Here is a 27,122-nt window from a genome sequence, read left to right as displayed (position 1 = left end):
CAGGCTGGTCTCAAACTCCTGATCTCAAATGATCCACCCACTTTGGCTTCCCAAAGTGCTGGGATTACAGGCATGAGCCACTGCGCCCGGCCTCTGGGGTAATGCCTTGATTAGCTTTGGAAAAAAATTAAAGATTAACATGCAAAATGATGCTACCATTGAAGGCAGATGCTGTAGAGAGATGGGTACATTTTGGAAAAGAGAATTTAAAGGATTCTGTATCAGGAAAAGCATGATTCACAGGTCGTGAAATGTACTCCAAGTAAATATTCACTTTCATATTTACTTTTACTAAAATTTACACTCCTGCCATTGCTCGTCTACCAGGTACGGCTGACTTGGCTGGCACCACTCGGTGCCAGAGGTCTGCTCACCTAAGGGTGGGGACAGGGCTTCCTGGGTGCAGCTGGTGAGTGTCTCATCTCTCAAAGGACCCAAGGAGTAAGTCTGGGGATGCCAGGAGGAGACCAGGAGGGTGCCCTCCAAGCTGAGGGAAGACTTTTACTGTGGTTGACCACAGTTCCTGGGCACTGCTAGATCACTAGTCAGAAAACCTTCACCAGAAAAGAGAATGCGTGGCCTTTTCATTTCTCTGAGGAAGCGGAGAAACTTTAATTAGGTGACAGGGTTCCGAGCACTTACAGCAGATGGGGTGCGGTGAAGGCCCAGGGAGGAGAGGGGCACGGAGGTTCACGTCCCCTGCGCCCCACACGCCTTCAACCACTGCAACAAACAAGCACCCCAGAGAGGCTATGTGGCAGAGCCCTGCGCACACAGGGCTTTGAGAGCACAATGAGGGGCCTCTGCACGTGGCCTCGGGACGCTCACTCTACGCATACCCGGTGTATCAAGCTGGCGCCTAAGCACAGGCCGTGCAGCTGAAAGCAGCACATGTGGCCAAGGAGAGCAATCGGCTTTCCCGCGCTTCTGAGGGCAGGGACTGGGGCTGTGCACGGGCGTGCGGGGCAGGCCGGCGGAGGCTACTTGAGCAGCTTGGCCACGTTCAGGCTGGGCACCACAATGTCCTTGAAGAGGGGCACGTAGCTGGGGCTGGCCTGCGCCGGGCCCTGCTCCAGGGTCTCCATGATGGTCTGCTTCATGTCACGGCTGGCATCCCCACGCACAGCCAGCAGCGCACCGATGTGGTCGTCCCTGGGGATGGGGAGGCGTCAGCCCATGCCCACTTAGCACCCCCATGATGCGCCACGCTGCCAGAGGTTCATGGCCTCACCACCCCAGCCCACAGAACGCAGGGGGTGAGGACAGCTGCAGAAAAACGGCGCCTCTCCCTTTTCAGCGGGAGACAAGCCTGCGTTTTCATCTTACTCTGCGTTTTCTCAATCCAATTGCAGAAAGATTTTTCAACACTGCTTTTATAAATCTTTGTTCCCGCCCAACCAGAGCAGAGACTGTGGAGAGCTCCAGACCCCGTTTTCCACGTTTAACCAGAAATGGCAAGATGATGGGACAGAGGTGGCACAGCTGCAGCTACGGAAGTGGCCCCTTGGGGAAGTGGCAGGTGCCCTGAGACGGGGGCTGCGAAGGCTGGCCTGGAGCCTGGAGCCAGCATGGCAGAGGGGGGACGTGCGTGGGTCCCCTTCCCTGAGCCTGGCACTGGGGACTCCCTGTAATCACGTCCTCGGAGGGTGTCCGGTCTGAGCGGCACTTGGGCCCTACTGAGTCCACCATGAGCACAGAGGAAACTTCCTAAACTCGCCCCGCTCGGGCCACTCCACAGGCCCAATCTTCCCCACCAGACACAGCAGAGCTGTCACAGCCCTGCCCCCACCCTACCCCTGCCCCCACTGTCCCCACCCGGGGTGTGCCCCGCGAGCTCCACCCACCCCTACCGGAAGGCAGCACAGGAGCCGCTCTGCTCCCCGCACCTGAACCCCTGCCGTGCTGCAGGGTTAACCTGGCCAACCGGGAGCCTCACCCGCCCTGTGACGGAAGGACGGACTAAGGCAGACGTGCATCCCTTACCTGATGTCTGGATACTTGCTGACCAGAGTGGAGACTTCCAGGTAGAGCAGAGAAGGGTCTGTCAGCTTGATCACTTCGGCCACAGCCACGATGGTGTCACAGTATCCGTCCACGTCTTCCCCGAAACCCTGGAAGGCAGCAGGAATGTGAGGGGCCGCCCTGGGCTGTCCCCGCGCCCCGGGAGCGGCCGGATGCTGGCGGAGCCCCTTCCTGACTGGGAACCTCCCTCTTCCCCTGACTCCTCAGGATCTACTCTGAAAGCTCAGGAACGGGCCGGGTCTGGGCGAGGGCGCGGCAGCGGGAGGCGGCCAGCGCCTCGCAGCACGGGACAGACGGAAGCGTCCCTCAGGGAGCCGGCGCCGCGCCTGCCTCCGCGGTCACTCGTGTCCAACCACAAGCTCAGGCAGGACCTGGAGCCAGGGCCCCGCCTGACACACACACGCACTCTCATCTACCGGCTCAGAGTCCGGGGCGGAGGCGGAACGGGGCTGCGGGGCGGCGGGCTTTCCCCACCCGGCACGGCGCGGCGCGACACTCACGGACGCCAGCTTCCGGAACAGGAAGCGCAGCTGCTCCGCCTCCCTCACCATCTTCTCCGCGCCCTCCTTGCGCTCCTCCGGGCTCCGGAAGGAGATGCGCTTCTGCATGACGGCCCGCAGGTACTCCACCACCACGCGCCGGTGCGCCTCGGCCGTCATCCTCTGGGGAGAAACACGCGGTCAGCGGCAGGCTCCGCGGCTCTGGCGGCCACGAGCACTTCCATTGAAACCCAGGTCGGGGCTGCCAGCGGCTCCCCGGAGGCTGGGCCCACTCCTCGCTGGCCACGGCTCTGGGAATCTCGCCGCAGAGGAGGAGCGGGGGCTCGGGGGGAAAGTGACCGTGACCCGGAGCCCTGCACCAGCAGGACAGACGTGGGTGAGGCGCGTGCTGCGCAGCAGCACTCGGTCCACAGACGGGCCGGTGTCAGTGGCTGCTGCTGCTTTATCTGCCAAGCGTGGCAGACATTTTGAAGGAAAGAGGAACCTCGGTCCTGCAGGAAGGAGGGTCTGAAGTGGAAGGAAACCCCTGGGGTGCGTGGAGGGGCAAGAAGATGGGGCACACGGGCCTGTCCGGGAACCACAGCTCCCTCCACCTCGAGTGGGCGCCACAGGGCCCCCGCCACTTTTACCAGAGCCGCGTCCCCGGGAGGCAGCGTCCGCAGAGCCTCTTGCCTCCCTTGAGCTGACAGGACGACGAGTGAACGTTCACTCACGGAGGGGCTCACTGGATGCTGAATTCTGAGCAGGGTGAGAGGTGAGCCCTCCGTGAAGGTGACTAGGGGACTAGGTCCCACCTTCTTACCTTCTTATATGGCTTTTTAATTTTGGCAAAATCGTTGAAATAGTCTTCCACAGTGACACAGATAATGTCTACAGCGTTTGATCCTAATAGCCACTTCTTCGTCATCAGTTCATTCAGATGTTGCTGAAAAGCAGAAACAGATCATAGAAATCATCACCTCAACGTCCCACAAGGGCTGAGTGCGTGTGGGAGGGAGGCACTTCCGTGTGCCTTTGCTACATGGCACTGCTTTTCTAATTACAACAGCAATGCGCACTCAGGTAAAAATTCGATTATATAATCTGCAAATGTGTACTTTAAGTATAGGAGATTTATACTACAATTTCTGTGATGAGCTTCACAAAATGACATGTTAAAGATGGAAATATCTGTGCATGTATACATTTTACCTTTAATGGCTACATATATTTATTGTATTTATTTGCCCAATTCTCTATTGATGGACATTTAAATTTTTTTCACATTTTGCAATAATGCAACAGTGAATCTGTATAATTCTACTGATGAAATTCCTTAAAGTTGAATTTTTCAGTCAAAAAGTATATACATTAAAACTCCAATAAAAGTATACAAATTAAAACTCCAATAGAAATATACAAATTAAAACTCCAATAGAAGTATACAAATTAAAACTCCAGTAAAAGTTACAAATTAAAACTACAATGGCTGTATTTCCAAGCGGCCCTCCAAAACCCAATCCAGTTCAGGCCCACACAGAATCCAAACAGCCCCTTTCTCTCGCGCCCTCAACAAGCCTGAGAGGCATCCGCATCTCCGGCTCCTGCCATCCTACTGAGAGGCAGGTCCTGTTGAGCATTCATTGCTTCGAGGATAAGACTGGGCGTCTACTTTCATGGTGAGGATGCACTGGTGTTGCTTTTAATGTGAGGTGGCCGTTCATGTCCTTCGTCCATTTTTCTATATATTCTTTTTAAATTTTGAAATAATTTCAAATGTAAATATTTCCTTCTTGCTAAGTCATTTTTGCGAAAGTTACAAGTGTCTGCCTCTTTGGGGACACTTTCACACACATTTCCGTTCTCTTGTACAACCAGACACTGATGAAATCAGCAACCAATCCCACCCCTCATCCCAGGAACACCTTTCTAGCAGGACCACCAGATGGCCATGGTCTTATTTTTGTTTTGTTTTGAGATGGAGTTTCACTCGTTGCCCAGGCTAGAATGCAATGGCGCGATCTTGGCTCACTACAACTTCCGCCTCCTGGGTTCAAGCAATTCTCCTGCCTCAGCCTCCTAAGTAGCTGGGATTACAGGCATGCGCCACCACACCCGGCTAATTTTGTATTTTTAGTAGAGACGGGGTTTCTCCATGGTGGTCAGGCTGGTCTCAAACTCCCAACCTCAGGTGATCTGCCCATGTCGGCCTCCCAAAGTGCTGGGATTACAGGCGTGAGCCACCGCACCTGGCCTACATGGTCTTATTTTTAAAATATATTCTGACTTTTGCCAATACATCTAAATAATGTTAAACCATCTTTATGTTTCTGAAATATCCCCTACGTTTCATGGTAGGTTATGCCTTTGATACAATATTAAATTCATTTTATTAATGATTTTTGTGTATCTATATTCAAAAGCGAAACTGATCTATGGCAGATGATGTGTGTGTGTGTGTATGCACTCTCAATTTGACTTTTTGACAGGTCCCTACATATCTGTTTCTATTTTGTAATCCACTAAATCGTCTGATATCTCTCGTACTTACTGGGTGAACCTACTGAATTGTGCATAAGGACCCTGCATCATACGAAGCATGCAGCATCACAGAAAATGGAGGCGCTCTGAGCGATTTGACCTGAATGCAAGTGCACAGCCCGGCTCCCCGGATGGCGTCCGCACGGTACAGTTCACAGCCTGTGTCCCAGAGGGCAGTCAGGAATCACCATGCTTTGGCCCCGAAAACGGTAGAAGGAAAGAGCCAGGCCCACCTCCAGGTCCAGGAAGACCTCCTCCAGCAAACCGCTGCAGCCCTCCTTCGCGATGGCATCTAAAATCCCGTCCATGCTGGGCTGGCTCAGAGACACGCCCTCTTCCACTTCATTCTTTAAATACTTTCTTTTTAAACTGACTATGGATTCTCTGCAAGGAAATGGTTCAGGTTCAACACAGCGGCTGGGCAGGCCAGCCTCCACTGGTCCCCCACCACAGCATCCGGCCACACTCACTTGAAGGTCTGGCAGTTGTTGATGATGGCTATCATATACTGAACGTAGCAGTGTGGGTGCTGCCGATTCCTCAGGTGCTCTTCTTTATACAGCTGCGCTTCATCCTTATATCTGAGGACAGACAGGCTTCGGTCAAACAGCACTAAGGACAACATGGAGCTGTTTCAAACGCCATGCTGACGTCATGCCTGGCCTGATATTTCACATCACTAACATCTGACCAGATGAGCCTCTAAAAATAAAACAATCTTTAGACGATCCAGACTAATGGAAGGACAGAGAGGCTGATCACTTAAATGGATCAAAAAATAACTTCACTTCAGGCTTTAAAATATGGCTTATTAGGAGGCTGAGGCAGGAAGACCACTTGAGCCCAGGAGTCAAAGGCTGCCGGCTGCGCTGCAGTGAACTACCACTGCACTCCAGCATGGGCGACCTAATGAGACCTTATCTCTTTTTTTTTTTTTTTTGGAGATGGAGTCTTGTTCTGTAACGCAGGCTGGAGTGCAATGGTGCAACCTCGGCTCACTGCAACCTCCACCTCCCGGGTTCAAGTGATTCTCCTGCCTCAGCTGCCCAAGCAGGTGGGACTACAGGTGTGTACCACCACGCTCAGCTAATTTTTGTATTTTTAGTAGAGACGGGGTTTTACCATATTGGCCAGGCTGGTCTCGAACTCCTGACCTCGTGATCCACCCGCCTCGGCCTCCCAAAGTGCTGGGATTACAGGCATGAGCCGCCGCACCCGGCCGACCTTGTCTCTTAAAAAACAATTTAAAAATATAAAAATTTTGAGGAGTTGGTAAAAAATAACTGAAAAAAGGAGAAAGAAAAAATATGGTTCAGCATTCTGATTGTAAAAATATACTACATATTTGATTATGAGGAACTAACTGGGAAAGCTTTATCTTATTTACTGTACACTTCACCTAGAAACTCATAGTGTTAGGAACATCATCAAATGTCAGGTAAAATGTCCCTTTCAGAAACAGTCCCTGAAGTCATCCAATTAAAAACACACTTGAAACGTCAAGAAAACACACAGAGATAGTGACCCACTCTAGTTTTAAACTTATTATGGGCATTCTCAAGCACATATGGGAGTGGAAGAATTGTACAACAAATACCGTTTCTATTTCTAAGAGATGTTAAGAAAGGAGCAAACTGAAAGCTGGCAATTAAAGGGAAAGAAGTTAGCATTTCTGTCCAAAGTGTGGTTCAGGTCATGAAAAAGCTGAGGGTGATCAGGGACGGTCTCTTTATAGAAGAATCTAACCTCATAAATGACAATGACCTCCAAAGAAACAAACTCAGGCCAAGATCCCCATGGACAAATGGCCAATAGGGACTTGGCCATGACCTCTGTGGATAGACGGCCAATGGGAACTTGGCTAAGACTTGGCCAGTGGGGACTTGGCTAAGACCTCTATGGATGGAGGGCCAGTGGCGACTCAGCTGTGACCCCTGTTGACGGGTTGCCAGTGGGGACTTGGGCATGACCCCCATCGATGGATGGCAGATGGGAACTCTGAGTGGGCAGTGTGGCTGTAGTATCTAAGCCACCAGGACAGGACCTACAGATGCCACGTCTCCTGATGTGCCACATCGTGGAAGACACACTTGCCAATAAGTGGGATCCAAGCCTGCAGAGCCAGTATCTGGCTCGGGAGCTGATGGCAGACTGAGGACGAGGCTGAGGGACATCTCTCTACAGAGATCTACAAGCAGCAGCTTAAGGAGGGAAGGGGCTGTTCTGCTTACCAGAGGCCTAGGAACCCTAAGTCCTCATGTGATGCAGTCCGATCTGATTCACAACTATCGAAAGACACATTTGAGATAAAACCCAAATGCAGACTTGGCATTGGATGACCCCATGGAGTCACTCTGCATGTCTCTGACTTGATGGCACTGCAGGGGCTTGAGAGAGGGTCATAAATACCATGCCACAGTGCCTGGGGTTTGCCTCAAGGTATTTCAGCAGAGAGAGCAGAATGGGCAGGGGAGAACAGATGAGGCAAGGGGGCTTTGGAGGGGATGGCTTCTGGACTGCATGATGGTGAACACAGCAGTTTTTTACACCATTCTTTCCACATCTGTATAGGTTTGAAAATTATCATCAACAACTCATGGGGAGGGTGGCGTGCCAGGTCATGGCTGCCTGGAACCCTTCTGAGGAAGGCCAGCTCGGCCGAGGACGCCCTCCCCACTGCGAAGTGGGCCCTGCAGCAGGAGTCGCCACCCCTACCCCGAGGAAGTTCAGAACAGGCGACGGGAAGAGCCTGACTCCAACAGAGTTGGTGTCATCCGGTGCATCACTAAGGACGTCACAACCCATAGGCTCTGGGAGCCCAAGGAGGCATGTGGTCCACTCAAGGGGAAGATGATCCAGAAGCTCCGCTCCCTCCCTTTGCTTTTGAAGAACACAGGAGTGACACGTGGGGAATCTATAGGCTTAATTTTTTTTTTAATAACAGGCATAGTAGGATCAAAAAATGTTTGCTTCTAATTTTTAAAAACATTCAATTTGTACATTAGCACACTGGCAAAAAGACATACCTGCTTAGGAAAGAATTCATCTGCTGAAGACACAAAACTAGTACCTTTGTTTTCAAATCTTCACTTATCTGAGCAGCAACTTGAAGATTCTGTTCAAACATCTAAAAATCGGAGAACTTATTAATTCTGGTATAATCTTACAGGAGTGTACTTAGAGTGCAGGTTTGCTGTTATATAAAACCCGCGTTTGCTAAGTGGCATTTAGGATAGTACAAATTCAGAGAAAAAAAATGAAACCACCTGAAAAGTAACAAAGTTAGTTTTAAAAACAAAAAACAAAAAAACAAAAACAACTTTCTCACCTGGGAAAGTACCAAGTGACTCATTTCTTAATTCCTGGCAAACTGCTTTCTCCCATGGGGGCCATGTCAGTCCTCACACTACGTGACTGGAGTTCTAATGTGTGGAGTGAAGCCTCACCAGGGATGGCGCCCCTCAGGCGGCTGACTCACCTTCCCTGGCCCTGTGACCGTCATGATGCAGAGTTCCTAAGAATCTGGACCTGGGGTGTGCCAGGCCCTGCCAGCAGCTGACACAGGCAGAGGAAGGACAAGGGGACAGAGCTCACTGGGCTCTCCTCACAGAGTTTCTCACAGCATCCGTTTCCAAACAAAGGAATGGGTTTGGACTAGCCTGTCAATAACCAACGGTATCATTCAGAGAGAAATGTCACCCACCAGCCCTCACTCCTGCCTGACCAGAGTCCTGAGTGAGGATTCTAACACAACTGGGCTCCATCCCTCAGCAGTGCCACTCAAATTAAAACACATGATGAGCCAAAAGAAAAAAAAGCAGGAAAAACAGGACACAGGGTGGTCGAACACTAGAAAGTGAATCCGTGGTGAGAACACACTGGGTCTAACACCTAGTGAGGCTCGGGCATTGGAAAGTGAATCTGTGGTAAAAATGCAAGTGAGTCTAATACTTAGAACCTTAACCAACGAACAGGAAAGCAACTTTAAAGGCCAATGGACGCCGTGACCCACCAGGTGGAGGTTGCAGTAAGCCAAGACTGTGTGCTACTGCACTCCAGCCTGGGCGACAGAGTGAGACTACGTCTCAAAACAAATAATGGACGCTCCCAAAATCTACCTGTTTAGACTCAATCATGTGCCATTTTTTAGGACAAATCCTGGATATCAACCAAACAAACTCACATTTGAAAGTCGCACATAAATAACATATAATTAGGCTCTAGTCCAAACCCATAAAGACCCAGTCAGAAAAGTAAAGTGACCTTGGGCAAAACTATTTGGTAAGTATCGTCCCAGGTTTCTGCAGCTTCAGAGAGAAAGACAGAGACAGCAGAGGACTTAGATGCACCAGGCAGGGCTCTCAATATTTTCACCACACTCTGCAGATGAAGATCCCGGGTATCTGTGTCACTCTGTAAAACCTATAGGTCCTATTATCCACTAGGAAATGGAACTGTGCCAATCCCCTGCATTTGATACCTGGAAGACGATGGCAGGGAGTGTGGTCTGGTAGTACCCATCCTGGTCGGCTTCCGGTTCTGTCTCTTTGACCCAGTCTTTCTTGTCTGTCTCCAGTGCTTTCCGCAGCCAGGCGATGATGTTTGACTAAAGGAAGTTCAGCATGATGGAGAAGAGAAGAGAAGAGAAGAGAGAAGAGCAGGTGCCTGAGGGTCATGCCAATCACCTGGTCGGCTGCATGCACAGCTCCAGAAACCAGACACACGGCACCAGAGTCCTCGTTCCCAAATGAGGACTCCAGGGCAGGGACCCAGGAGCCACCCCCATGGGAGGCAGGGCCCACGGCAGCCTGCAGGGATTTAACTGGAACCTTTGTACAGATAAAGAGGGAGAAGAAACTAGATGCCCTTTTGGCTGCACCTCATGCTGGAGGACAAGGCCCCTGAGTCCCAGGTGTACAGAGAACGAGGCTGACCAGGTCCAGTCAGGTCCGGTCAGGCCTGTTCCTCTGCCCAGACTCAGCAACCACAGCAGCTCATGTCCCAAGAGAAGACAGCGCTCCTTCCCCAGCTCCTGAGGACACCTCTGCTTCTGGTCACAATGCTGCCTTGCTAGGTGGACACACCCTTGTCTAAGAAGCAGACCCTGCTGACCCCCTCCTCTCACTCTGAGACCACCTGGTGGTCACCAAGCTGCAAATGGACTTGCCCTTTGGTCCTTGACTGACCCCCCCTGACCCTGGGACTCAGAGTCGAGAGCTGGCAGGTGCCGCCGCACACGGTTCAGACATCCTGGGCCCTGGCCAGCCTGCTGAGGACGGCACAGGCTCACGTCTCCAGCAGAGGACAAGCTTCGGATCCAGGCCCAGAGAAGAGGCCATTCTCCTCTTCTAGCAAACGGACCTGTCAGGGCCTGGAAGCAGAGCCTGGGCAACTGAGCAACGTACCCTAGGAAGTCAATGCGAAGGCATTTCCCACCCTGCCTCCTGCCTGCTGCCAAGCCCAATTACTTGTACAACCAGCACGGTGGTCTATGGCACGCAGGCCGGCCCTACTCACAGTGAGTGTGGACATGTACGTGTCAAGCAGCTCAGAGACCACGTGTGCAGAAAGCAATGGCTCCAGGGTGCCGACATCCACTTCCGGGGCCAGCTCCATGTTCCTCATCATCTCCGTACTATGGGGGAACCAGGAACGTGAATGACAAACCACGACAGACATAGAAGAGCACATCCAAGTGTGTCGAGGCTGTTTCACTTGACACACGAACGTCCACCCACCTTGGAGACTTCCTGGTCACAGCCGGCCCACGGCTCAGAGGAAAGTGCAGGGCAGGGGTCGAGGGCTTTGGGGTCTCCGTGGGGTCAACCCACTGGCTCTGAGACCACGTGAGTCCCTCCAACCGGGGAAAGTGCAGGGCAGGGGCCAAGGGCCTTGGGGTCTCCGTGGCGTCACCCACTGGCTGCGAGACCACATGAGTCCCTCCAACCCCAGCCTCACCCTGCTGTGCCAGCTTCATAAGGTGCTAGGGCTCAAATGTGGAAGAGACTTCCCTGTGTTCTATTCACTGCACTTCCAGAGCCAAGGCAGGGCCTGGCAAACAGGAGGCACTGAATAAACAAACGCACTCAGTCAAAACGACAACAAGCACAGCCGGCCCCCACAGCCATGGGCGCCATGTCCACTGACTCAACCAACCACAGACTGAAAATATTTGGGAAAAACAACAATAAAAAATAATAAAAATTTCAAAAAATATAGTCCAACAACTATTTTCATAGCATTTACACTGTATTTAATTTTATAAGTAATCTAGAGATGATTTAGAGCAGGAAGGAGAATGTACACAAGTTACATGCAAACACTATACCCTTTTATAAAGGGGACTTAGGCTCCAGAGGATTTTGATAGTCAAGGGGGCTCCTGGAATCCCTCCCCGTTGGGTATGGAGGGGCAGCTGTGCTGTACTTTGGAAACAAGCCACTGCAGTCAACATCACTGTGCTCTGCAGAGGGTGATGACTGGAAAGCAGAATACAGGACATTACTGATAAAAACGTATCTGCAAAAACAGCCTAAACTACATCCAGTCTACTGCCCAGAAGACAGGAAATACGTGCTACACTTCAGGAAAAGTTTTCATTAAAAAGTTATTATCAGCCGGGCACGGTGGCTCACGCCTGTAATCCCAGTGCTTTGGGAGGCCAAGGTGGGCAGATCACGAGGTCAGGAGATCAAGACCATCCTGGCCAACATGGTGAAATCCCATCTCTACTAAAAATACAAAAAAATTAGCCGGGCATGTTGGCATGCGCCCGTAGTCCCAGCTACTCAGGAAGCTGAGGCAGGAGAATGGCATGAACCCGGGAGGCGAAGCTTGCTGTCAATCGAGATCACGCCATCAGACTCCAACCTTGGCGACAGAGTGAGAATCCGTCTCAAACAAATAAATAAATAGATAAATAAATAACAAGTTATTATCTGTGTATGAGGTTGGGCTCTTTAAAGGCTAAGGTTTGATATACTTACTATGTACCCATAAAAATTAAAATTAAAACATTTTTTTAAGTTTAAGGTTTGACCACTCAGAAAATTCAACTAACATGCCTCATGCTATGTACCCTAAATACTTTCTCAGAGTAACACTGAATACAATGATTAAGGGCCAGTTCACTATAAGAAATCCAAGAGCTTCCTGAGTAAAAAAGTGCTTCCTAAAATTCTGCACATTTTAAAAGACTTTTATTTAATCTGGATTATTTTTGCCCGAGAACCTCAATTCCGTGTGTGAATGTTTCCCGCGGGAGCACTTCAACCTCCCCTGAGAGAGGCCGGGGTGATGGAACTCACAAGACTCCCCAAGGACAGAAAAACACTCACAACGTGGAAAGACAAAATCAAGACGCAAACTGTGCAAGGTGCACACACGCACAGCCCAGTCTAGTGGCCACAGCCAGGGAGGGCCCAGGGACGGGATTGGAATCCAGCTTCCCATGCACGGCCCAGTCTAGTGGCCACGGCCGGGGAGGGCCCAGGGACAGGATTGGAATTCAGCTTCCCACTCACTGGCTGTGTGACCTGGGCACATTATCCCCTGCCTCCTGCCTCATGGGGCTGCTGACACACCAGGCACGGAGCGGGAGGTCTGCACGCTCAAGGCTACAAAATGGGCGGCCATGAGGATGAGTGGCAGAGCCAGGGGAGGTGAGTCCACAGTTGTGCAGAGAGAGCCACAGTTGCAGAGAGCCATGGTTGCACAGAGAGCCACGGTTGTGCAGAGAGCCACGGTGACCATTCTCTGCAGGGGGTGCTTCCTTTCTCTTCTGTCTTTCTGTATTGAAATGCAAATTCTCTATAAGCAGATACCAGTAAACAAACAAAGCACCAAAAAAAATGCCTCACTGCTAAAAAAAAAAAAAAAAAAGAGGTTTATTCAATTTCTCCACTGCAGTGATAAGATAGGCAAAAAAATAAAAAGAATTATTCCAATACATGACTTAATATTATTTTCTATCTATGAAACCATGGAAAATTGAAATAAATTTTCATTGCAGCTACCTAATCTTAAAGAATTTCAGGAGCCGGGCGCAGTGACTCAAGCCTGTAATCCCAGCACTTTGGGAGGCCGAGATGGGCGGATCACGAGGTCAGGAGATCGAGACCATCCTGGCTAACACGGTGAAACCCCGTCTCTACTAAAAATACAAAACTAGCCGGGTGAGGTGGCGGGCGCCTGTAGTCCCAGCTACTCGGGAGGCTGAGGCAGGAGAATGGCGTAAACCCGGGAGGCGGAGCTCGCAGTGAGCTGAGATCTGGCCACAGCACTCTAGCCTGGGTGACAGAGCAAGACTCCGTCTCAAAAAAAAAAAAAAAAAAAAAGAATTTCAGAATACCCCCACCACTGCACCGTTTTTCAACACTACTTCCAATTAATCCATGCACAGAGTGGTTCATGTTCCCTTATGTGAAGTGACAAAGCCTCGTGCTAGGATACAAAAAGGATGATAGAGTTTTCTCGAACTATCTAGACTTGTAACTGTTTATTTTTGAAAGACTCACTGCTATAGGATATTGGTGAAGAGAAACCAAACCCAAGATTGCTGGAAGCCAGGGAGGTGATGTGGTGGTCTCCTCCCCAGCTGGGTGGCCATGTGCTAGTCCCAGCCCCACCTGGGACCATGTGTCCTCTCCTGTAAAATGGGCAAAAACACGCCTGCTTCGGGGTGTCACCGTAAGGAAACAAGTCAGCACACGGTGAGACAGGATAATGGCCCAGCCCGGAGCTGCACCCTGTCAAGCTCAACGGGGCTGGAGGCCAAGAGCAGAGATCCCTCCCAAGCACAACAGTGTTCAAACACCAGAGGCTGGGCACCAGCAGGTGGACCAGAAAGAAGACGCCCCTTGGCCAGAAACCAAGGCCGTGGGCCCAGAGCACCTGCCCAGAGTGACGCCCTGTGGTTGGCTCTCCGGCAAGTGGCTGCCAACCCCTCTCACACACGGCTTCTACCTAAGAGACAACACAGGCACCAGGTTAGCTTTACCTTGTGTATGTGTTTAAGACCCACGTCAAGAGGCTCACGATCTCATTGGCTTCCAAGTCTTCCGATGCAAGCTCTTGCATCCGCGTGCTCAGGGCTTGGTGGTACATATTCAGGAGGTTCTTAAAGATCTCATAGTGGGGAGGAAAGCACTGAACCATCAGGTTTTTGGCGACAATGAGGTCATCCAGGACGTACTTCCTTATAATTTCCAGGTGACGGACAAGCCACATCTTGTCAGACTCCCTGGTGTCTGCCTGTGTGCCCTCAATTCTGGTGGTCACAGTCCTCTCCAAGATGGTGAACATTTTCTCTTTCCAATTCTTGGGCCTCCCAGGAGGAACAAAGCCAGTTTGCTTTTTGCGGTCAAGTATACGCCTGTCGATTTTCTCTTCCCTTTCAATGATCCTGACAACTGAGACCAGCAAGGTGGGGTCACGGCGGACAGTGACCAGTGACCTCTGCAGCACCATCCACAGCTGCTTAGCCAGCTCATCAGAGAGCCCCTGCGTGCTGCCAAAGTAGCCATGGATGAGGGTCATGTCACGTGTGTTCCCACTGTCCATGCGGTACTGCTCGTACATCAGCCCGTCCCGGGAGCACTCCAGGTCCATCAGCTTCCGGTGGGCTTGCAGGAGCGCCCCTTGTTCAATTAGGTCCTGGGTCTCCCTCACAATCTCAGGCACTAGAGAAAAGGCACAAGACAGCAACATAAACCACCACCACCACCACCACATAAAAGGCTGCCTGCGTGCAGCATTCTAGGAACACGGCAGAGCAGGAAGCCATCTCCCTAGCTAACAACAACTGCAATGGCAGGATGTGTCTGAGGTAACTATCTTTGGAACTCTGGAGTCTACTGAAGGCATAAATTGTAAACTGTGGTTAACTCTGGGCATTTGCAGCTCTCAGCTGGGCAGTGGCTACCCAGGCCCCACGTCCTGCCCCGCAGGCAGCTGTGCATGTGCTGATGTGTTCCTGGAGCTGCCTGAACACAGTCTGCAGCCTAGCTGGGCAAAAAGAACCCTGTCCTCCACACCAGAGATCTGTACTCTGATCACTGACTGCTGCTTCTGACCACAGAGGTGCGAAGAGGTGAGCAGCCACTGTTGCATCTTCCCCTGTTCACAGGCCCCTCCTCGCCCCCGCACACCTCCAGGGAATTTTAAAGGGCCAATGTCTTCACCACCTCTTTCATCTGTCCCCCTTTTTGAAAGCCAGATATTTATATATAAATAAAGACATTCAAAAGTAACTGCATTTACAGGAAAAATTCAGAAGTGGCCAATGCATGCCCAGGCAAAGGCACAGGCTCAGAAAAGACTTGAGATGACCTTGAAGTGCACACTTCAGGCTGCGCCTTGGCACAGAAAGCCTACAACAACCAAAGACAAGAATCATCAACCTGGGAAGGGGAAAGAATCTGATTTCCAGAGTTATCACATTATTTGATTCAAGTGTCCATTTTTCAACAACAAAAACATCACAAGGCACACAAAGAAAGAAGAAAGTATGGCCCATTCAAAGGAAAACATAAGAAACTGTCCCTGTAAAAGATCTGATGGCAGATCTACTAGACAAAGACTCTAAAACAACTATTTAAAGATGTATACGGAACTAAAAGATGTAAAGAAAGAAACATGTATGAGCAAAATGTAAATACCAATAATGAGACAAAATCCAAAAGGAAACAAAAAAGAAAATATGAAGCTGAAAAGTACAATAAATGAAAAATTCACTGAAAGGATTCAAAGGCAGATCTGTGCAGGTGCAAGAAAGAATCAGTGAAAGTGAAGACAGGACAATGGGAAATATCAAGTATCAGGGACAGAAAGAAAAAAGATTGAAGAAAAGTGAACAGAGCCTCAGCGACCTTGTGGACACCATCAAGCAGGCCAACATATGCTTAGTGGGACTTTTAGAAGGAGAAGAGAGAAATGGGCAATACATTATTTGAAGAAATAATAGCTGAAAACTCCCCACATTTGATGAAAGACATGAATATGAAGATCCAAGAAGCTCAATGCCCTCCAAGCAAGAGGAACTCAGAGGTCCACACTAAGATACAACTTAATCAAACTTTTGAAAGATTTTGAAAGCAGCAACTTGTCAGAAACAAGGGCTCCTAAATAAGATTATGAGTAGATCAGATTTCTCACCAGAAACTTTGGAGGCCAGAGGCAGTGGGATGACATATTCGAAGCGCTAAAAGAAAAATACTGTCAACCAAGAACCTTAAATCTAGCAAAACTGTCATTCAAAAGTGACAGTGATATTAAGACATCCCCAGATAAAAGTTGAAAAGCTTGTTACCACAAGATCTGTCCTGCAAGAAATGCTTAAATGGAGTCCCACTGGTTGAAAAGAAAGAATGCTAGGGAGAAACTGGAAGCCATGTGAAGAAGTAAAGGTCTCAAAAAAGGTAAATTCATGGACAATCATAAAATCTAGTATTATTAACACTTCAGTTTTTAACTCATCACTCTGTTTTCTGCATGACTTAAGAGACTAATATTTTTCTGGTTGAAAGGGGCAAATAAAAAAGAAACTAATACATTAAAAAATAGTCTAAAAGCTAGTAACACTGTAACTTTGGATTCTAACTCCACATTGTTTTTCTACCTAATTTTTTAAAATGAATGCATTAAAAAACAATTATTAGTCTATGTTTTTGGACACACAATGTATAAAGATGTAATTCTGTGAAATGAACAACCCAAAGCTAGTAGAGATGAAGCCACATAGGGACAATTTTTGTGTGTTACTGAAGTTACATTGATATAAATTCAAACTAAAGTGAGATAATGTTAGATGTTAAGTGTAATCTTTATGGTAGGCACAAAGAAAATAGCTATAGAATATACACAAAAGAAACAAGAAGGGAATTAAAATGTTTACTACCAAAATAATCAAAAGCACAAAATAAAAAGAAATGCAGAAATAAGAGACAAAAATGTTATATGGCATATAAAAAACAAACAGTAAAATGACAGAAGTCCCTTCTTATCAGTAATCACTTAAATGTAAGCTCTTCGATCAAAAGAGGTAGGCAAAATTAATTAAACTCTTCAATCAGAAGAGGTGGACAAAACAGATTTAAAAAATAAAACATGATTCAACTCTACGTGTTCACCAGAGACTAATCTTAGAGCCCAAGACACAAATAGGTTGAAAGTAAAAGGATGGAAAAAGATATTCCACGTAAATAATAACCAAAAGAGAAAAGGAGTGGTTATACTAATAAATATGAAATAGACTTAAAAAAAAAAAAACTAGTCACAAAGAAGGCCATAATGTATTAATAGAAGATTCAGCAAGAAGATGTAACAATTACAAATATTTCTGCATTTACTAACGGACCATCAAAATACATGAAGCAAAAATGGATAGAACTGAAGGGAGAAACATTCACTTCTGTAACAGTTGGAGGCTTCAATAACTCTCTCTCAATAACGGACAGAACAAGCAGACAGAAGCTAAACAAGGAAAGAGAGGACCTGAACAATGCAACAAGCCAACCAGACTGAACAGACACAGAAAGAACACCCAACAACAGAACACACACTATTCTCACATGCACATGCGACAGTCTTCAGGACAGACCATGGATTAGGCTTCAAATTAAGACTCAGGTTTTTAAAAGATAAATATCATACAAAGTACCTTCTCCAAACTCAGCAGATGACGTTAGAAATCAGTATCAGAAGGAAAACTGTAAAATTCACCAATTTATGGAAATTAAACAACATATTCTTAAACAATTAATGAGGCAAAAAAGGAAACATAAGAGACTTTTTTTTTTGAGACAAAGTCTCGCTCTTGTCCCCCAGGCTGGAGTGCAATGGCATGACCTCGGTTCACTGTGTCCTCTGCCTCCTGATTCTCCTGCCTCAGCCTCCTGAGTAGCTGGGACTACAGGCACCTGCCGCCACCATGCCCGGCTAATTTTTACATTTTTAGTAGAGATAGGGTTTCACCATGTTGGCCAGGCTGGTCTCGAACTCCTAACCTCAGGTGATCTGCCCGCCTCAGCCTTCCAAAGTGCTGGGATTACAGGCATGAGCCACTGCGCCCAACCATAACGGACATTTTTAAAAACTTAGAGAAGAATGAAAATGCAGACGAATCAGAAACCTCGCACATTCCTGGTGGAAAACTGAAATGCTGCAGCCCCTGGAGGAAAGAGTCTGGCAGCTGCTCAAAGATTTAAACATAAATGACCACACGGTCCAGCAGTTACACTTGTGTGTACATACCAGAAATAAATAAAAGTAAAATATCTGTACACCCATGTTCACTACAGCATTACTCACAATGGCTAAAATGTGGAAGCAATTCGAGTGTCCACCAACAGACAAACGGAGAAGCAAAATGCGGTCCATACATACAACGGAATATTATTCAGCCTTAAAAGTGAAGGAAATTCTACAATACTACAGCATGGAAGAACCCTGAGGACATCATGCTGAGTGAAATAAGCATGTCACAGAAAGACAGATAATATGTGATGCCACTTCTATGAGGTTTTCAGAGTCATCTAGTTCAGAGAGACAGAAGGCAGAACGTTGGGGAAAAGGAGCTGGGCAGAGGGTGCCAAGTCTGTGTTTAATAGGTGCAGATGTTCACGTCTGCAAGATGAAGAGTTCTGAAGATGGAGGTGGCAATGGTCGCACAACAATGTGAACGTTCTTAATAGTCCCCAACTGTACACTTAAAAATGGTGAAGATGGCAAACTGCGTATGTGCATTTTAGCACAAGAAAGAATGAAGGAGGGGAGCTGTGTACACCGCATTACTGAATTATAGGCAATGAGACAAGTCTGAAGGGACCCAAAGCACATCTTCTCAATGAAAATGTATCCGTAACAAAAAACATGTATACCACGTAGGCTCATTTGTTCACCAAGGAAAGGAAATTATTTCCAACTGCTGTAGATAAACTAATTCCAGGCCGGGCGCGGTGGCTCAGGCCTGTAATCCCAGCATTTTGGGAGGCCGAGACGGGGGGATCACGAGGTCAGGAGATCGAGACCACCCTGGCTAACATGGTGAAACCCCGTCTCTACTAAAAAATACAAAAAACTAGCCGGGCGAGGTGGCGAGCACCTGTAGTCCCAGCTACTCGGGAGGCTGAGGCAGGAGAATGGCGTAAACCCGGGAGGTAGAGCTGCAGTGAGCTGAGATCCGGCCACTGCACTCCAGCCTGGGAGACAGAGCAAGAATCCGTCTCAAAAAAAAAAAAAAAAAAAAAAAAAAAAACTAATTCCAGTAATGCACCTTTTGGTCATTAGGCATTAGTTTAAAAGACCAGAAGGAAATGTAGCCAGCCAATACGAAATAAGAGGAAATGAACTAGAAAGGTGCCAGCTGAGCATCACCAAGGAGACTCCGTCGAGGGACTCTGTTCCAGTTCCAGGCGGTCCACAGTCACCAAGAAGAGCTGCTTTCTGAGTTGGCAGCACTGTGGCATTTGTGTTGGGCATGCACAAAGAGATGCAGACCACAGCCAAACATGTCACCCTGCGGATCACGCCCTGGAAGAAGGGCACACACAAAGCAACGGGACAAGGTGCTCAGCAATGCTGCAGCCACAAGCATAAGAGGAGGGCGGAGAGGACGGGGTGGACAGGACACAGGTTACCAAGGTGTGCTGTGGGCAGCTAGGGAGAACCGTGCCAATTCACACGTGGCCTCGGGAGCTGAGGAGCATCAGATGATGCAGCATAGCCAGTGTGGAGGGCGAGCTGGGGCCCGTGACGGCTGCGGACGGGGAAGTGTCATGCAGACATCAGGGCAGAGACGTTGGGTAGAGGAACAGGAAGAACTTGCCAAGAGGCCAGATAGGAACAAAGAAAGGGAAAGAATCAGACCTTGCCAAGGCTTCTGAGGTTGGGGACTTGAAGGATGCTGCTGACCTTGACACAGAGTGGGGACCAAGGCGAGGGACGAGGCTGTGGAAGCAGCTCCCGTCACAGCAAGTGGGAAGAGACTGTGAACACAAATGCTGGGAGCCACCACCCAGGGCCAGCTGGCACCTTTCAGGGACAGGTTACTGGGCCCTTGGCATCCTTCTGAGGCGTTCAGGGAGACTGAAAGGGTCACGCCCCCACGGCACTGAGCCCCAGCTCTGCCCTGGCCCGGGCACACATGCTTCTCCTGCCGCCTGGGAGCTGCTGCTCGCCTCATCCCTTCTGCTCTGGAATCTGCTTGCTCTGTCCCATGTGCAGGGCGGCTTCTCCCACAGCTCCTTTTAAGCATGGGCCGCGGCACCTTCACTCTTCTGCACTCACAGAGTCTGACAGCCACATCGCAGGCAAGGCAACGACACTCAGCCAGGGACTCCCTCTACACTGCGTTTGCTGGGCCTCTGTCCTGACACTGAACTACAAGCCTTCTTCTAGCCTTTACGTGCTCAGCTCATCACTTCCATCCACGTTCAAAAAAAGACGCTGAGCAGACAAGAGTCACACTTACCGTCTACAGATCTACAGTGCGGGCTGCAAAGCACACTGCACACAGAGCACTCAGTGAGTCATGCAGAGACAGGTGTGAGCATGGCAAGTGCCTCGAGCATCTGCCTGGTACCTGAGAAGATGTTCTTGAGGTTCTCCACGGCTGCAGCGAGCTGGCTGTGCTGCACCACGGCATCTTTGACATCCTTGAGGCTCTCGATGGTGTTGATGCTCTGCCTCCAGTCCTTGCTGACGTCCGCCAGTGACTGCTGGATGTCTTTGACGTCATTCAGGGCGTTGTGGAGCTGGCTGAGACCTGTGCGCACCCCGTCCAGCTGTGACTGGATGGCAGCCTGAGGAGAGACACCACACGGGTGAGAAGAGCCAGTGACAGCCATGTGCTGCCTCCTGAAGAACAAATCTTCCCCGGGAGGGTCAAGTTCAGGAAAGAGTCACTGAGTAGCAGGAAATAGTCAATACCCAGAAAAGAGAATAAAATTAACAAGGATTTAATTGATTCACAATGTAACTTTTTGTTTCATTGCTGCCTGGGAACAGAAAAATGATGCATTTTAAAGCTTTGATGAGAAAACGTCAGGACACTCCTCATCTAGCCTCACACCTGGTGATACCGGACACCACCACGGGTCTGCCCTGGGCCGTGGCCTGCTATGGTACCTTCAGAAGGATGTCACCCATGTTCTCCCCAGGCACCCTAGTTTCCTAAGAGGTCTCATCTAGGCAGAGAGAACGGTCAGGACTTCACTGGCTTGGGGCGGGGAGTTCCTGCTGTTCAGCCAGGACCGTACTTGGCCTCAGGACAGCTGACCCACAGAAAAGAATCGGCACCCGAGCTTCAGATCCACTCTGTGTTAAAGGTGAGTTAAAACAATCTGAACAAAATGCCCTCCAGTGATGCTCTGTAGAAGAGCTTTAAATAAGACTAATTCTCATTCCTCTGGTGTTGTTTAAAAACTTAATAGTCTTGCAGTGAGCTGCGATCCGGCCACTGCACTCCAGCCTGGGCGACAGAGCGAGACTCCGTCTCAAAAAAAAAAACAAAAAAAAAACGTAATAGTCACTTTCACGGTGTTGTTTTTGTTGTTGTTTCTGGGTTTTTTTTTTTTTTGAGACGGAGTCTCACTCTGTTGCCCAGGCTGGAGTGCAATGACACAATCTCGGCTCACCACAACCTGTGCCCCCTGGGTTCAAGCAATTCTCCTGCCTCAGCCTCCCAAGTAGCTGGGATTATAGGCACCCGCCATCATGCCTGGCTAATTTTTGTATTTTCGTAGCGACAGGGTTTCACCATGTTGACCAGGCTGGTCTTGAACTCCTGACCTCATGTGATCCGCCCGCCTTGGCCTCCCAAAGTGCTGGGATTACAGGCATGAGCCACCATGCCCGGCCTCAGGGTGTTTAAAAGGTTGTTCCTTTGCTGTTTTCACCATTCCCACTGTCTTCTAAGCAAAGCTACTGATTGGTAATGCACTGCTGAAAGTAACTAACTGCTCAAGAAAGTCCAGCTCTGCCTCCTTGCACATCACCACAAAGGCTAGTTTAGCAAAATCAGCATGGTGATGTCAAGCAGGAACCTGACGCCCAAGACAGATGGCTCTGTGCTGCCTGGGAGTGGAGCAGGTGGCCTCACCTTCAATCTAGCCTCCACGGAGGCCTTCTTCCGTGCTTCTCTCCTGCGATACTGCTCCACCTTGTCCAGCTGGTCCGGGCGTTGGAGCATCCCAGCCACCCTTTGCACTGCTGTCGCAACGGCCTCCCGGTCTGTCTCCTTCATGGTCAAAAAGCAGGTGGAATCCTCACAGTGTTCATGCTAGAGGTATTCTGTGTGCACTGCAGGGGTTGTTAGGTTGTTAGAAATGGTAGGTACAAAACCTCCCCCCAAACAATCAGATGATCACAATGGAGCTACAAGGAGAGTGTCTGAGATCATTAATCCAGGAAACCTCAAAGAAAGCTGAACTAGGATGAGGAACTCCTTGATAAGATAAACAAACCTTCGTAACACAAACCTGGGGAAGTTAAACCTTTAAGGGGAGAGCAGGTGCGTTTCATAGGCATGAGAGACGTGGACATTTGGAAGATTCTAGATGTGGGTCCCAAACCACCCACCATGTAGATGTCAGTCTCCAAGGCACATCTCTCCCCAAGATAGGGCTGGTTTCTCATTTCGGGAGCCTTCCCCCAGCACCTTGGCCAGGCCTGTGGGCAGCTGTACCAGGACCCTCAGTGAAGACAAATGCAGCACAGACATCTCCCCCAAACAGGTACCACAGCTGGAGGCCCAGCACAAGCCCCACAATTCCCTATAAAAGTTACTATTGTCAGCCGGGCCCGGTGGCTCACGCCTGTAATCCCAGCACTTTGGGAGGCTGACGTGGGTGGATCACGAGGTCAGGAGATTGAGACCATCCTGGCTAACACAGCGAAACCTTGTATCTACTAAAAATACAAAAAAATTAGCCGGGCATGGTGGCGCACACCTGTAGTCCCAGCTACTCAAGAGGCTGAGGCAGGAGAATGGTATGAACCCAGGAGGTGGAGCTTGCAGTGAGCTGAGATTGCGTCACTGCACTCCAGCCTGGGCAACAGAGCAAGACTCTGTCTCAAAAAACAAAAAAACCAAACAGCAACAAAAAAACTCATTACTGTCTTGGGTATCCAAAACCCCATTTCCGCCTTTTTCAACTGCCATAGAAAACATTGCGCTTCCCTCCTTTATGCAGGTCCGATGCAGACCAGAGGTGCTCAGATGGCAGGCAAGCCTGCTTTCCATGCTCCCTCCACCATCGTCCTCCTCGGGGAGCTAAGACAGCTGCTTGGTGAGCATCTGGTCAATGCGGGAATCTGATACACCTGTTCCCCTTGATTTCAGCTGTTCGATTTTCATCTTCATGAATATTAACAAGATTCGCCTTCTCCTGGAATTTTTCATTCTCTGTGCCCACATGCTTTCAGACCCCTCTCTTCTCCTTTTTCATCTGGACCTACATTGCAACCTTTCCTTTCTCTTTATTTTCTGATTACGAAATTAGGCATACAATGTACAAAATCTGGACAGGACAAAAATACAAAGTCCCAACACCCAGGGGCAACTCCCCTTAAATCCTGACACTCGGGCAACTCCCCTTAAATCCCGACACTCAAGGGCGACTCCCCTTCAATCCCGACACTCAGGCAACTCCCCTTAAATCCCAACACTCAGGGGCGACTCCCCTTAAATCCCGACACTCAGGCAACTCCCCTTAAATCCCAACACTCAAGGGTGACTCCCCTTAAATCCCGACACTCAGGGGTGACTCCCCTTAAATCCCAACACTCAGGCAACTTCCCTTCAATCCCGACACTCAAGGGCGACTCCCCTTCAATCCCGACACTCGGGCGCGACTCCCCTTAAATCCCAACACTCGGGCAACTCCCCTTAAATCCCGACACTCAAGGGCGACTCCCCTTAAATCCCGACACTCAAGGGCGACTCCCCTTAAATCCCGACACTCGGGCAACTCCCCTTAAATCCCGACACTCGGGCAACTCCCCTTAAATCCCGACACTCAAGGGCGACTCCCCTTAAATCCCGACACTCAAGGGCGACTCCCCTTAAATCCCGACACTCGGGCAACTCCCCTTAAATCCCGACACTCGGGCAACTCCCCTTAAATCCCAACACTCAGGGGCAACTCCCCTTAAATCCCGACACTCAGGGGCAACTCCCCTTAAATCCCGACACTCGGGCAACTCCCCTTAAATCCCGACACTCAGGCAACTCCCCTTAAATCCCGACACTCAAGGGCGACTCCCCTTAAATCCCGACACTCGGGCAACTCCCCTTAAATCCCGACACTCGGGCAACTCCCCTTCAATCCCGACACTCGGGCGCGACTCCCCTTAAATCCCGACACTCGGGCGACTCCCCTTAAATCCTGACACTTGGGCAACTCCCTCCAACAGGGCTTGTTTCCTTCCAGTTTTTTCCCTTTGAGTTTCTTTTAAAGCTAAGATTCCATTGCTTCTATGACTTCGCAGGTGCACACTTTTGTTTTCTTATTTTGTTTGGATATTATCATCAGCATTTCCATTGACATTAAAGTCTGCATGGTTTTGATTATAGGGCTGGATAACAACCCAAGAAGTGGACACCCAGCACTCTGCTGGTGCACACAGTGAGGTGACTGGGCCCATCTCCAGGCTGGAGTGAAGTCTGTCATGCTGTGGGTGGAAGCCAAGGCGATGTGAGTGAAGAGCTGGGAAGCAGAAGCAGGCTCACCTTGGAGTCAGAACAAAGCTACTAATGTGGGAAAAGGGAAAACCTTAAGTTAAAAAACACAACGCAGAGGTTTTCATCCCAGCCTGAAGACTAAAGATTTTGGGTCAAGAAGCCAAAGAGGTACTCAGAAGCCACAAACAGAGACCCAGGTTCAACCCCTATCAGGGTCTTTCTGACTGCCTTTCCCTGGCGCTGGCTCTGCTGTGAGTCTCTCCACCGAGCCGGGGGGACACCCTACTGAGGGGAACATCAGCACCCAGGGGGACACCTGCACCAGGGAGACACCTCTGCCGGGCAGGCACCTCTGGCGGGAGGGACACGTCACCGGGGGGATGCCTGCGTCGAGGGGAACACCTGTGCTGGGGGGCACCTCACGGAGGGGACACCTCCGCTGGAGGGACACGTGCACCTTGGAGGACACCTGCACCAGGAAAAACATTTGTGCCCGGAGGGACACTGCTCCGAGCAGGGACACCTGGTCCGAGAGGGGACACCTGCGCCAGGAAGGACAACTGCGCCTGGGGGGGCGGATACCGTCAAGCGGACGCCTGTACCAGGAAGGATACTTGTGCCTGGGGGGACACCTGTGCCTGAGGGGACACCTGCACCTTGGAGGACACCTGCGCCAGGAAGGACACTTGTGCCTGGAGGGACACCTGCTCCGAAGGGGGGACACCTGCGCCTGGTGCGGGGGAGACACCGTCAAGGAGAAACCTGCACCAGGAAGGACACTTGTGCCTGGGGGGACACATGTGCCGGGGAGGACACCTGCGCCGAGGGAACACCTGCGCCGAGGACACTCGCACGAGCGGGATACTCCACGGGACCCGGAACGGCCTCCCTGCCCTCCAGGTCCCGGTCCGGCCTCCCCCTACGCGCCCCCGCGGAAGCCAGAGACAGGGAGAGCAAGGATGAAACACGGCGACCACCGCCCAGGGACCCGCGGGCCGTCAGGACCTGCCGCCGACTCACCCTCTAAGCCTACGCCGCCGCCTCAGCCGCCGCCTCCGGAGTCCCGGAAGTGGACAGCGAACGGGTACTTCCGCTTCCGGCAACGGTGCCGGAAGCATGGGTCCGGCCCTCCGGGCGGGGCGGGTACCCGTCTCTTGGCCGAGCGACTTCAGCTCGGGGACCTGCCCCGTGGCCGCTCCCCAGCAGGACATGGTAACTGTCGGGGTGGGGGTCTCCTTGCCCGTCCCAGCCCCCCCAACTCAGGCCCTCTCGCTGCCTCTGGCGACCCCCGCGTGCGCCCTTCCCCAGGGCCGGCGCAGTCTTGGAAGCCTCCGCCGAGCGTGGCTGCCTGCGTTTTCTCTCCGTTCCCTTCCCGACCTCCGGAGAGAAGACAGCCCCAGAGCCGCTGTGGCTCCGTCCTCTGCTGACGCCTCATGTCTTTATGTTGGCCTTGTCGTCCGCACTGCAGTGTGGCAGGGGCGTCCCGCCTTTGCCGCGGACTGAGGTGGGCGCCGAGCATTCAGTGAACGAGGAAACGAAAGCGGGGAAAGTTGGGAATGAAGCGTCTGTCTGCCTGCCACCAGCAGACAAGCGGCTTTGGGTACCCCTTGGACCCAAACACGAACTCAGCCCCTGCAGGAGCGCAGTCATCGGCACCCACGTGGGAACAATGCCCTGGGATGGGTGGCCACGGGATGTTTCTGGGGCCCCTCAGAGGCCCAGCGGCGCGGGTCTTGGAGAATGAATGTGTGTCACTGGGCCGCTGCTGCAGAGGGCCGGTCCTGAGTCGCTGCTTGGAAGAGAGGCCCATGGCCAGCACTTGGCTTCACCAGGAGGAAAAAGCACGTGTTAAACCACCAGCATTCGGGGTTTGTGTGTTTGATAAAGGATGCACCAACTAACAAGAAAGTCCTTCATAGGTTGCAGCTGCTAGGTTGTGCCCTGGCCCCTCCCGAAAATCGGCCACACAAAAGGAAGGGTCTGGAAGGTGGCAGAGAAGCCAGCAGAGACAAGGAAAGTGGCAGCAGCATGGGGCGGGGTCACACAGGATGGAGATGGAGCTGTGGGAGCCCCCGCTGCCACTCCCACAAGGAGCCCAGCCCCGTGCCCTGCTGATGCTAACACCCCGGCTCTGTTATTTCAGTTTTTCCTTGTAATTTCTGAAAATCTAGCAACAAGTTGAGCAATGAAAAAAATTTTTTAAAAACAGTTAAAATTATGTTAGAAATTATGACTAATTTTGAAACTAATGAAGGAAAAAAAAATGGCCTTTTAAAAATTACCAAAGGTTTTAGGACTCTTCAAAATATAGTAACATTGAGTATTATGAACTAAAGACTCATACTGTTATTCAATGTCTGGTAGTGAATTTGGATGGACTGTCTAGTAACTTCTTAACA

At 50.3% G+C, this 27,122-nt stretch overlaps 1 protein-coding gene and 1 pseudogene across 3 annotated transcripts; one reads left to right on the top strand and one right to left on the bottom strand.

The window, feature by feature from the left end:
* Positions 1-581: 581 nt before the first annotated feature.
* Positions 582-25,790, bottom strand: EXOC3 (exocyst complex component 3). 2 transcript variants are annotated; one of them, XM_025387382.1, is made up of 14 exons: positions 25,744-25,781; positions 23,423-23,560; positions 22,141-22,340; positions 20,623-20,842; positions 14,041-14,722; positions 10,560-10,677; positions 9,523-9,648; positions 8,069-8,169; positions 5,513-5,623; positions 5,276-5,426; positions 3,325-3,447; positions 2,523-2,684; positions 1,984-2,111; positions 582-1,152 (listed from the first exon to the last, which is right to left on the bottom strand). In XM_025387382.1, exons 3-14 carry the CDS (start codon positions 22,282-22,284, stop codon positions 981-983), a joined length of 2,238 nt encoding a protein of 745 aa, XP_025243167.1. In that variant the 5' UTR covers positions 22,285-22,340; positions 23,423-23,560; positions 25,744-25,781; the 3' UTR covers positions 582-980. The 2 variants fall into 2 exon arrangements, with proteins under 2 accessions (XP_025243167.1, XP_025243166.1); XM_025387381.1 differs by lacking the exon at positions 23,423-23,560 and having other exon boundaries at positions 25,744-25,790.
* LOC112626155 lies at positions 25,104-27,122 on the top strand (annotated as a pseudogene). The gene is made up of 2 exons (XR_003119835.1): positions 25,104-25,676; positions 25,770-27,122. The product of XR_003119835.1 is annotated as an uncharacterized LOC112626155 (transcript).

The sequence above is a fragment of the Theropithecus gelada genome, chromosome 6 (genome assembly GCF_003255815.1).
Source record: "Theropithecus gelada isolate Dixy chromosome 6, Tgel_1.0, whole genome shotgun sequence".
NCBI lineage: Eukaryota > Metazoa > Chordata > Mammalia > Primates > Cercopithecidae > Theropithecus > Theropithecus gelada.
This window is presented reverse-complemented; position numbering and strand designations above follow the sequence as displayed.